This window comes from Biomphalaria glabrata, chromosome 5, assembly GCF_947242115.1.
Source record: "Biomphalaria glabrata chromosome 5, xgBioGlab47.1, whole genome shotgun sequence".
Classification (NCBI taxonomy): Eukaryota; Metazoa; Mollusca; class Gastropoda; family Planorbidae; genus Biomphalaria; species Biomphalaria glabrata.
This window is the reverse complement of record NC_074715.1, coordinates 51,536,874-51,549,276: the sequence shown is the minus strand read 5'-3', so window position 1 is coordinate 51,549,276 and position 12,403 is coordinate 51,536,874. Positions and strand designations below refer to the sequence as shown.

Genomic DNA, 12,403 nt, shown 5'->3' with positions numbered 1-12,403 from the left:
ATTAATTAAATAATCTAAGTCCTGACACTAAACAAATTAAGAAGAGAACTAAAAAAAAAAAAAAAAAGCTAAATATAAAAAGGACTTAATATTGTTACGATTCTCTCTCTCCTAATCAGGCCATCCGTAAGCACTGCTAAACACAACACAACACATCAACACATCAAGAACTTGACAACAAGAGCTCCACAATATCGGGTACTTTAATAATGAGTGAATAAGTAGGTAACAGCCAATACTAGACAATTGGCATCGAACACATCAACAACTAAAATGTCACTCTGTACATCACCGTACAAAACTCTACTGTCTCTCTTTCTGGACTTGTACATCAACACATGAGGACTCGACCAGGACCGACTTCATAACCGACTAACAGTCCCGGTCTCGACGCTCTCCGGTCTTGAACTGCCGCTTTCCTACACACTGTGTCCTCGTACACGCAGGCTTTCAATCACATGACCATAACATGGGTCATATTTGCGTGTAATCGTGTATTCGTAGTACTGTCCCTTGTCCATGGCCCCGCTGACCTGAGTGATTCACGTGTGTGTCAGCGGGGCCTATAGTCAACCCTTTTGCGCCGCCAATAGGGTCATAACAATATTATAAAAGGGGGAAGAACCACATAATTTCTTATAATTTACTCACATAAATCGATAATCGATGATTTGTTATTATCGATCCATATGGGGTCGTTGACAATAAATCAAAGTTCAAAGTTGATTTGAAAATAGGAAGCGGGAAAACTAACGAACCAAAGATGTGTTCCAGACAGACAGACAGTTTGAGTTCTAATTACAATGTGTTTTCTGAGTAGCCTATTTTTTTCTCTCTGTTAAATTACTCTTTAAGCATTATAATTAATTGCAAATTTCTTTTTAATCTGCAAACAGCAATTAAATTATACACACACACACAGACACACATATTCACACACAAAGAAACAAACACTATTATAAAAAAAAAAAAAAAAGCTAACCTCACTATTTTATTTCTGTTTTCAAGTGGAATAGACCACAGCAACATTTTAAACTCAGTAACTTAATTTAATCATCTCACCAAACGTAGGATATATCAAGATATTTTACACAATGCATACTAACTTGAGATATGTCTTCTTCATTGATTTACACTTGTTAAACTTAGCGTTAATATTTATCATTTTTTGTAACATATTGTAACATATTTGTAACATACCCTGCAATATTCCTTTACTCTCACATTTTCCGTTGCTTTACAAACAAAAACGAACAACTTTCTAGTAAAGAAAAAAAAAAGATTTGTTGGCCTTTACGTTCTATAATATAAGGAAGTACCTTCAAATGGTCACTTTTTAAAAGTTTATACTCTCTATCAAACTTGCTGCAATTCACCTATTAAGCCTCTGCATTTCTAGAATAACTGTTGCATTTCTTTCAACCTTTGGGCCACAGTATATGAAAACCAGACATCCGGAAACCCTATTGTATACTCTAGTATATTGATGTCTTGCCGCTTTTTTAAAGCCAGGATATTTCCACGTATACATATACACATTAAATAACGAGGAAAGAGATTCTAACAATTGTACAGTGAAAAATAATTGATAATAATCATCAGATCTGAAAAAATTATGTATCATTATATAACATTTCGCAGCCATTACCGGGGTAAGTAAAAATAAATAATTTATAAATACAGTCATGAAAAAACTTATGGTCTTCATCCTTCTCTTGTTAAAGTCATTCTGATTTTGCCTGTATGTACAAGAGTCAGTGATGAAATGCTTTAATCTGGCTATTTGATTTAGATGTCTTCTTGTGATGACAAAGATATGTATACAAATGAAGGTGAGTACACTTAGACCCAGACAATTAATAACAGGAAATACATATTGGTGATACTTTTTACCGTAAGACGAAAAGGACAAAGCAAAAAAACTGCACATCTGAAAAGGATTGCTGAGAATGAAGGATAATACCCAGACAGCGCTGACAACAACGTACATTTTTACTTTCGTAACTAAGCGTTGATACACAACAGGATGTAGGAGCAGGATGTACTTCTCTACAGAAATACATAGCATCAAAGAAAAACTAATGTTTTTGCAAAAAATTCCTACAAAGTTAAAAATTAGTGGGGTTGCTAAATTTGGTTGTATTAGGTTTATTAATGTCATTGCCAACTGAAAGATGATGTCGGCGACCACTTGCGAAATCACAAAACTTGTTTTATAGTTTCTTAGTTTCTTTGTTTGCAGAATAGCAAACAATGCAAAAGTGTTAATCATAAAACTGAGTGAGGTTGTTAAATTTATTATAACAAGGAATACAATTTCCAAAACGTTAAAGATCAAAGTTGCCAAATTTAAATGAAAACAATCGCTATCAACGGTCAAGTTGGCAGTAGACGTAGAAAAGTTGATGTTTCCGTATGCCATGATTTATGATTCTTGGGTCAACAGTGACAGCAGAGCACACGTATCTTGGGTCAACTGTGACAAGACGTATGTATCTTGGGACAACAGTGACAGCAGAGCACACGTATCTTGGGTCAACAGTGACAGCAGAGCACACGTATCTTGGGTCAACAGTGACAGCAGAGCACACGTATCTTGGGTCAACAGTGGCAGCAGAGCACACGTATCTTGGGTCAACTGTGACAAGACGTATGTAGGTATAGTTATACTAGACCGATGTTATCGTGTTGAATCATGTTAAAAAACTAAAAAATGTTTTAATTACACACAACCACAGTATCACCTGAAATAAAATAAACAAACCAATATATATTGTTATGACATGATTAGGAAGTAGTTAGGAATTAGTAATTTGTTTCGGGAATAGGGTAAAGTTTTAATTAGCGACAAGTGACGTGACAGATCTTTTAAAAATAAGAACGCTCTAAACGACGCTAGAAGGAGGACGCTTATTGTAAAGTAGTAGACTTGAGTACGACATTATTGACATCGGACGATTCCCTTTTGAGTATTAAACATATTTGTAGAACAACATATCAGCGTCGACTACCTATTTGATTGTTTCGGCCTTTCGCCGGTGTTACTGAAGTGTTGAGTTCAGCGTTACCTACAGGCAGATCTACACTAGACAGATTGTCAAGAATCAACACCGCGCAGAGGTCTTAACAATATATATTATATATACTGACACTATTGCACTCTAGCTAAGCTAGTTTATTTATGTCTAGTAAGAACCCAAAGACTCCACGGAAACCTTTAACCACATGACCACTGTGTCAAAGTGATCGAACCAGAGCGCATTGAGCTTACTACAACGAAATAAAAACGTGTTGTCAGTAGAGATCGAACCAGAGCGCATTGAGCTTACTACAACGAAAAAAACGCGTTGTCAGTAGAGATCGAACCAGAACGCATTGAGCTTACTACAACGAAAAAACGCGTTGTCAGTAGAGATCGAACCAGAACGCATTGAGCTTACTACAACGAAATAAAAACGCGTTGTCAGTAGAGATCGAACCAGAGCGCATTGAGCTTACTACAACGAAAAAACGCGTTGTCAGTAGAGATCGAACCAGAGCGCATTGAGCTTACTACAACGAAAAAACGCGTTGTCAGTAGAGATCGAACCAGAGCGCATTGAGCTTACTACAACGAAATAAAAACGCGTTGTCAGTAGAGATCGAACCAGAGCGCATTGAGCTTACTACAACGAAAAAACGCGTTGTCAGTAGAGATCGAACCAGAGCGCATTGAGCTTACTACAACGAAAAAACGCGTTGTCAGTAGAGATCGAACCAGAGCTCATTGAGATTAGAAATTAGGCGCTGAGCTAGCTATAAAAAAAAAGACACACTACACAAAAGAATTGAAAATGAGAAAAAAAAATGTTAATGAATTTAAAGTTTTTTTTATTTTTATTTATTCACAAAAACTGGCTTCAGGACTTTATCAATTGTGGACGTAGTGAAAATTTTAACACTTAAAAACATAGAAATGGCATTTAGGGCTATCATTAATATTACTGGGCCCAAATAATTCATAAAATAGCATCTTCATTGAAAAGCTTTGTAAATATGATAGAAATATAAATGTAGCTAAAGTGCTATGCAATTCTTTATACATTTTTCAGAATGCAACCTTTTTTTTTTTGCAACATTTCTCTATCCTGATTTGACCTAAGTTAAACCTAAGCCAAGAAAACGAATCTAAATACTTACAACAAGTAGATGCTGGTCCGTCTTGAGTTTCGAAGACTTGCCATTGCCAATATTTGAATCTAATATTGAATTCAGAAATGTCTCTACCACAAGTTTTGTCTCTTCTGGCGCCCGCTAGTGAAAGTGCGTTAAAGCAGACTTTTCAACGCCTTATATAGAACTTTATCCGGGTGTCTATGTGGCAGGTAGAAGATAGTTTGTACCGAATACACATTATGTGAGTGTATGGAGTGTGAGTATCAAGCCTGTGTGTGTGTGTAGTAATAGAACAGTGTGTGTGAGAGTAGTACGTGTGTCTGTGGTTGTCACATTGGTTGTCTGAGAAGTTGACTCAGAGGTCCATAAATGTTTTTGAAGACAATAAGATTTCTTTTTAAAGTTCAATCAGTCGCTTGCTATAAAAACTCTCGTATCCTATAGGGCAGATTTCCAACTCCTGTCAGTGTGTTCGACTCTATATGGTTTGACTTATATTTTTAGTTAAATAACGGATAATGGCATAATGCGCCCTCATTCCCATTTAGTCGTAAGCAAGGCTGCAGATGTCACTTTAAAAAGGAGGTAGTCAACCTATTCCTTTGTCTGTTGAACCTTTTGGGGCACAACACATGATCTGTTAACCGTCTTCATCCATTTCTCTTTGTCCTGTGCCTTAAAAATATCTTCTAGTTGCAGGCATGTTTACTCTTTGATGCTGCCTACCCATCTCTTCCTTTATGCTGTATCTTCTTCCGTTTCCCAGTACTGTTCCCTGTAGGAAGGTCTTTACGAACCCTTGAGAAAATTGTTTATATGGTCATGAAATGTTTAGTTTGCGTTTTCAAGCATCTTGGGGGCTCAAAAGCCAAAGTGATTCCGTTCCGAATGTTTTAATTTTGTAATGTTTTTTTTTTGTTTGTTTTTTAATCAGTAGTCATATTTGCTCAATAGACAATAGACAATTAGGGAATAATATTTTTAATGCGGGGTCCGCAAGACGACGGTTGGAGGTCCACAGAAAGATAAAAATTGTATATACACATAAAATACCTTTTTTGCTAAACGTAAATTTAGCCGTTCGGATAATTTGGATAATATGGAACTTCCCCCCTCCCCCCCCCCCCAAAAAAAAAAAAACAACAACAACAGTTAAATATGTCTATTAAGAACTTTTCTTTGACGACGTCATAGGTAACGAGGCTTGGAAAAAACATCAATGATTATTAACTGTACTATGATAGAATTATAAAATGTGCGCAAAAAATGTCTCATTTTACAAACAAATCAATGTCTCTCTTTCAATCTCTTTTCTTTTTAAGCCATTCAACGTCATTTTTTGTTCAATTTCTTTTCTTTTTTAGGCCAGTCAATGTCGTCCTTTCAATTTCTCTTCTTCTTTTTTTAGGCAAGTCAATGTCGTCCTTTCAATTTCTCTTTTTTTTTAGGCCAGTCAATGTCGTCCTTTCAATTTCTCTTCTTCTTTTTTTAGGCCAGTCAATGTCGTCCTTTCAATTTCTCTTTTTTTTTTAGGCCAGTCAATGTCGTCCTTTCAATTTCTCTTCTTCTTTTTTTAGGCCAGTCAATGTCGTCCTTTCAATTTCTCTTTTTTTTTTAGGCCAGCCAAAGTCGTTCTTTCAATTTCTCTTCTTCTTTTTTTAGGCCAGTCAATGTCGTCCTTTCAATTTATCTTCTTTTTTAGGCCAGTAAATGTCGTCCTTTCAATTTCTCTTCTTCTTTTTTAGGCCAGTAAATGTCGTCCTTTCAATTTCTCTTCCTTTTAGGCCAGTAAATGTCGTCCTTTCAATTTATCTTCTTTTTAGGCCATTTAATGTCGTCCTTTCAATTTCTCTTCTTTTTAGGCCATTTAATGTCGTCCTTTCAATTTATCTTCTTTTTTAGGCCAGTAAATGTCGTCCTTTCAATTTCTCTTCTTCTTTTTTAGGCCAGTAAATGTCGTCCTTTCAATTTCTCTTCCTTTTAGGCCAGTAAATGTCGTCCTTTCAATTTCTCTTCCTTTTAGGCCAGTAAATGTCGTCCTTTCAATTTCTCCTCTTTTTAGGCCATTTAATGTCGTCCTTTCAATTTCTCTTCTTTTTTAGGCCAGTAAATGTCGTCCTTTCAATTTATCTTCTTTTTCAGTCAATCAACGTCGTTCTTTAATTTTTCTTTTTTTAAACCAATCAACGTCTGCCTTCATTTTTATCCCGCCACTCAAAGAAGTAAGCCTAGCTTCGATTTAAAGTGTCCAATCTAAGACCTTCAAACTACACGACAGACCTGGACATCATTTCGGTTATTAATCATGCACATTTTATGATTAATTAAGTTATACATTGGTAATTGTTAAAATGTTTTTTTCGCAAGTCGTCTGACCACTAGATTATGGATAAATATTTGAAGCGTAAGCAGACATCGGAATACGAGCAAGAGTGTGTTGGAAATAGCTGCGAAGAACTGAGACATGAGTATTATTATTATAGCTTTTATATAGCGCTACTTTCATGCTTATAGCATGCTCAGAGCGCTTTTTGGTCCAATCTCATTTGTGGACCGGTGGAGGGGGGAGGGGGTATCTAGGAGTTGGTTTTCCGTGCTGCCTTTAGGCGCTCAGTAAACACAACTCTGCCCGAGTCGGGAGTCGAACCTCGAGCCCCCTTCTAGGTAGCCAAGCCAAGCCAAGTTAAGCGCACTTCGACTCTCAACCACGCTTCCCACCAATGATGCCTTAAGAGAGGCATCTTCCCTAGTGCTATTAGAGCATGGAATGGGTTGCCTGATCTAGCCAGGAAAACCAGTGACTTGGCAGAATTTAGGTAATTTTTTAATATGCATGACTGAATGCGTGACGCGTAGGACGTAATCCTCTCCTTTTTTGAAGTAACGTCTGTATTATATAAGATAAGATAAGATAAGCATGCAAGACGTAAAGGAAACATTAAGTTTATTATTGTCCTAAATATTTATAATACGAATTTATACCGTACCGATGCAACAATGTGTCAGACACAGAGTGTCATTCGTTTCAATGTGTTTATGAACGAAAGTTTGAAACCTGTTAATCTGAAGCGTCATTTTTAACAGATCAGGACGAGGTATAAGAAAAAATATTCGTAAAGCAAAACTAGGTTCACTGAACTAACAAATGTTTGAGAACCGCTGTTCTAACCCACTAGTGGGAGTAGTACATGTATATAACCCTTGAACTGACTTCTTCATAAATCGTATCCATAAAATGTCGGATTCGCACTCGAAACAATATGCCCACGTTACAGAGATACGTCTCATCCAACACCTAAATGGCCCGGACTGTATAACCGACACATAAAACTAGTTAGGCCATCATCACCAGGACACCACCCCTTCAATGTTACAGCTCTAGCTTAAAGTGACGCCCTAAACAAAGCGTTTTTCATACGACCAAGTACTCCAGGTTACTTTAAGAGGGCGCCACGTCCTGACAAGCGGGGTGGGTGGAGGGGGGGGGGGCGCTTTTGTCAGTATTATAGAAACACTTTTTTTTTTTTTTGCTGCAGATTTAAATGTATGTATCATTTGTTTCAGCACCTAGCTTCAACTCTATGTTTACATTTATGTTTACAGCATTATTGCTTGTACCCACTGAAGCTTCTATATGTAATGTGTTTATGTTGTCCACTTGTCTTTGTGAGAGATAAACAATTAGATAGAGCCATCGTTTGTCTAATACATGCCTAACGGATGTCTGTGTCGGCTCTATCGAAGTTGTTAGTGAACGGATGCTGCGAGGGTGGGGGAGGGGCTAGCTGGGGCTTGTGACCTTTGACCACTGGGGTGGTAATTTGCATACGGGCGAAATGACTCTGGATCAGAAGAATGTTTTTTGGACATTCCGATGGTCTAGAGGCTAGTTTCGCTTGGTGCGTTATCGCTAGGCGGTGGTGTCGAATCCAGTGTCACAGGTTCGAGCCTCGGTCGGCGCATGCCCTTATTTTCGTGGCATTTTAATTCACTACTTTCTCTCTTAAAAACTTGGTCCCTGGTGCTGTTATTCATTAATGTTTAATATATTTAAAGATTTAAATCAAGTAACAAGGATATGAGTAACGATTTTTTAGAAATTACATTAAAGACGCCATTTTAACACTCTCGATCCAAAGCGTTTTTCAGAAGATGTAGAAGATTCTACAATGCTGTTGCAGACTTCGTATAGGAATGGTCAACTTATTTTAAGTAACCTCCAAGCGTTACGATGACGTCTATTGTGAGAACTAAGTATGTCCGCTACAAAATGGCTTGCTATGAGCGACGGTGCTCTAAATGTTAAAGTTATCGAGCCCATTATAAAGAATCGCAAAGCGTTCTGCAGTTTCCTTGTTGTCTATCCCACTTAAATTCCACACAGCTCCTCCTTTGTAGACACTGCGCCCACCCTTATGAAACCGTAAACCATATCCTCTTTGAATGCCGCTTCCTAATCCTCATAAGGCACACCCTACTTCCGCTTCAGCCCAACATAACCAACACCCTGTACGGCAGTGCTGAACAACTGAAGAGAACAGCACACTATTTTTCCTTGGCACGGTCTGCAAAAGAGCTGACAGCTCAGCAGCAATAAAGCTGGCTAGAAGAAGAAGAAGTAGAAGAAGTCTATCCCACTTCAGTATCGGCCCGTCCCACCCCTTCGGAATTTTTTTAATTTTTTTTTACTAGCACTTTTATGACGATAATCATTCATTATGCGAGCTCGCAAAGACCTTCCTTCGAGAAACAGTACCAGGAAAAAGAGGAGAAGACAGTCAAAGAAAGCATTAGGAAAACAACATAAAAGAATGAACAGTCCTGTCATTGAAAGAAATTCTATTTAGTGCAGAGAGGAATGATGAGAGACGGTCAACTGATCATGCGTGGTGCCCCCACGGTCCAACAGACTAAAGGATAGGTGAAGGCGAAGTTCTATATAATCGCCAGCATAATAATTTTTATCTGATTCTCATAATACAGCAAATCGCTGGTAACCGGGTCCAGACCTTGCAGCTTACTCCTCCCTCATAGATTATATAGCTCCTGCTTCATGGTCAGAGATAAGTACATTTCCTAAGAACTCGAAGATGATCATGTTTCTCACTTCCTAAAATCTCAAAGATGGCTGTTATTCCAATCCTAGCTTTCAAAACCCACCCACAGGGGCCACAGGTAAGTTGGGTACACTACAGAAACGTCTGCACCTTTTCTCGGCCTTTTGTTGGCTCTGCGTTCTTTCACGGCTTAAAAAAGTAGCGGGGGAGGGGGAGGGCAGGGGCGGACCGGGTGCCAATATCGGCCCGGGCATTTCTGTACGTCTACAATGCAGCCCATAAATTGTATATCATATGATTGGAATCTAACTATAACCAACTGACCCTAGAATCATTATGTTAAGTTTCATAATGTATCGATGACTGTACGCATGGATACAGTGAACTCTATATCTTTGAAAGAAACATAGACCTTATGTTGCTTTTTAATTGCTCAGTGTTTAGGCCCTAAAAGGATTCGACCTACAGTGGCATACCGTCATCCATGCAGTACTTCCGGTGTCCTTACCGGCCCATTTGGGTACCGGCTCACCGGACGTTTGCTAGAATTCCCTATATGCCTCGTCTGCCCCTGGGGGTCTCTCTCTCTCTATCCCTAAGTCTGTTGGACCGTTGTGGCACCAAGCAAGACTTGTCGACCGTCTTTTTCCATTCCTCCCTGTCTTTTGCCTTGTTTAAAACCTCTATCAATGGCAGACTCGTCCATTCTTTCATGTTGTCCTCCCATCACTTTCTCTGCCTCTTCTTCTTTTTCCTGGTACTGTTCCGTGTAGGAAGGTCTTTGCGAGCCTCGTGGATCTTATGATATGGCCATATGTTTTAAGCTTTCTCTTTGGTGGGGGGGGGGGTACATAAGTCTTTTTTTTTTTGGTTTGGAAGTGTCGCTTAAGAAAATTTGAGAGACACCGTTGAAGACAGTATGAGTAGCTGTACTGTTTTATTGTCACACCTTGAGTTTAAGCTCCCCAGGTCGCTGCTATACCCCTTCAAGTCATTCTTTGCTGCAGAGGTCCAACTTCCACTCCGACATTGTAGTAAAAAACAGGGAGAGAGAAGGGGGGGGGGAGAAGAATAGAGACAGATTTTTTTTAGAGCTATGCATCCTGACTAATACGACCCATGTAACAATGGGAAGGGGGGGGGGGGACGTAGGGGGGCGGATTGGGGGGGGGGGGTAAAAATCTTCCAGTGTTTTTAAATCTAAGACTCATTAGTTATTAAGAGAAAAGAATGGCTCTATAAGTTTTATAAAGGAAGTATTCACTTAATTGGATTTGTATTTTCTGTTTTTCTGTGTATTGCTGTATCTCATTTTATAAATTATGTCGCCCGGGCATGCTGCCCTGCCTCACAGTGGCACCCGGGTGGAAACGATCGTAAGAGGAAAAGATTAGGCTAAAGTGTCTCATTTTATAAATTATGTCGCCCGGGCATGCTACCCTGCCTCACAGTGGCGCCCGGGTGGAAACGATCGTAAGAGGAAAAGATTAGGCTAAAGTGTCTCATTTTATAAATTATGTCGCCCGGGCATGCTACCCTGCCTCACAGTGGCGCCCGGGTGGAAACGATCGTAAGAGGAAAAGATTAGGCTAAAGTATCTCATTTTATAAATTATGTCGCCCGGGCATGCTGCCCTGCCTCATAGTGGCGCCCGGGTGGAAACGATCGTAGGAGGAAACGATTAGGCTAAAGGGTACCAAAACAAGACTCCCGTGGGGGGTGCCTACGGGGGTGCGAGAGCATCCTCATTGCACTGTGCGGAGTTGTAAAAAAGCTCCCACAACCTTGTCACAACCCAGGCGCTGTTCCTCAAGGGGCCGTCACATAAATGGCGTGTCCCGCACGGTTAGCCTGGTATAGAAAAAGGAAAATGGCGGGGGGTCTTAGTGTATGCGGCCTCTTGTCGCGAGTCTGACCCACCCGCCAGACAGAACAGTGTAAACTGTTCTCATTTAGGCCGTGAAAGGGAGCTCTTGTTCACTTTTGCTGGCTTAGAGTTCCAAGAGCTGAAGGCTCTCAACTCTGACAGTTTCAGGAAGAAGGATAAATTATGTCGAGAAACGCTACATTTGATAATATTAAAAAAAAACAACACATCAAAAGCTATATATCACAATTAAAATAAAGACCGATGGCCACAATCCCTGTTCTAAGTAGACGTGAAAGGGCAATAATCCATGTTCTAACTGGATGTGCCAAGGGAAATAATCCCTTATATAATTGGATGAGCTAAGTGGTCCATCTCGAACACTTTTTTCATATGGCTGTGGAGCCCTATTTTGGAGAGCCATTCTCTTCTACATATATTGTAGGTCAAGGTGGCTTTCACTTTGGTAGTAGAGGAGCCGGCCATTTTTCGTAAGTGAGTAACAGCACCAGGGACCAAGTTTTTAAGAGAGAAAGTAGTGAATTAAAATGCTACGAAGCTTCAGTGGATACGAGCAATAACGCTGTAAACGTAACTGAAGCTTCTATATGTCATGTGTTTATATTGTCCACTTGTCTTTGTGAGAGATATACAATTAGATAGAGCCATCGTTTGTCTAATACATGCCTAACGGCTGTCTGTGTCGGCTCTATCGAAGTTGTTAGTGAACGGCGGTGGGGGAGGGGCTAGCTGGGGCTTGTGACCTTTGACCACTGGGGTGGTAATTTGCATACGGGCGAAATGACTCTGGATCAGAAGAATGTTTTTTTGGACATTCCGATGGTCTAGAGGTTAGTTTCGCTTGGTGCGTTATCGCTAGGCGGTGGTGTCGAATCCGGAGTCACAGGTTCGAGCCTCGGTCGGCGCATGCCCTTATCGTAGCATTTTAATTCACTACTTTCTCTCTTAAAAACTGGTGCTGTTATTCATTTATGTTCAACTCTGTTTACATTTTACGTAAGGCGGGCTTTTCTTCAAGAGCTGAGGCCCATGTTTTCTGGCTGTCCATTGCTTTCTTGGTCACCGTCTCTCTCCAACTTGTGTGGTCTAAGGCTATGTCTTCCCAATGGTCAGTATCAATGTTCCTTGATTTTATCACATCCTCGTAACGGAGGTGGGGGAGACCAGTTTTTCTTGAGCCAGACGCGAGTTGACAGTACAGAATGATTTTCGGGATGCGATTGTTCTCCATCTGGCGAACATGTCCGAGCCAGCGCAGGCGGCGTTGCCTGAGGACTGTAAAGATGCTGGGAAGGCCCATTCG

General features: G+C 39.9%; 1 protein-coding gene across 1 annotated transcript; it reads right to left on the bottom strand.

Annotated features, from left to right (window-relative positions):
* Window positions 1-963: 963 nt before the first annotated feature.
* Window positions 964-4,388, bottom strand: LOC129926511 (rhodopsin, GQ-coupled-like). The gene is made up of 2 exons (XM_056031058.1): window positions 4,180-4,388; window positions 964-2,744 (listed from the first exon to the last, which is right to left on the bottom strand). Exon 2 carries the CDS (start codon window positions 2,420-2,422, stop codon window positions 1,373-1,375), a length of 1,050 nt encoding a protein of 349 aa, XP_055887033.1. The 5' UTR covers window positions 2,423-2,744; window positions 4,180-4,388; the 3' UTR covers window positions 964-1,372.
* Between the last annotated feature and the right edge of the window lie 8,015 nt (window positions 4,389-12,403).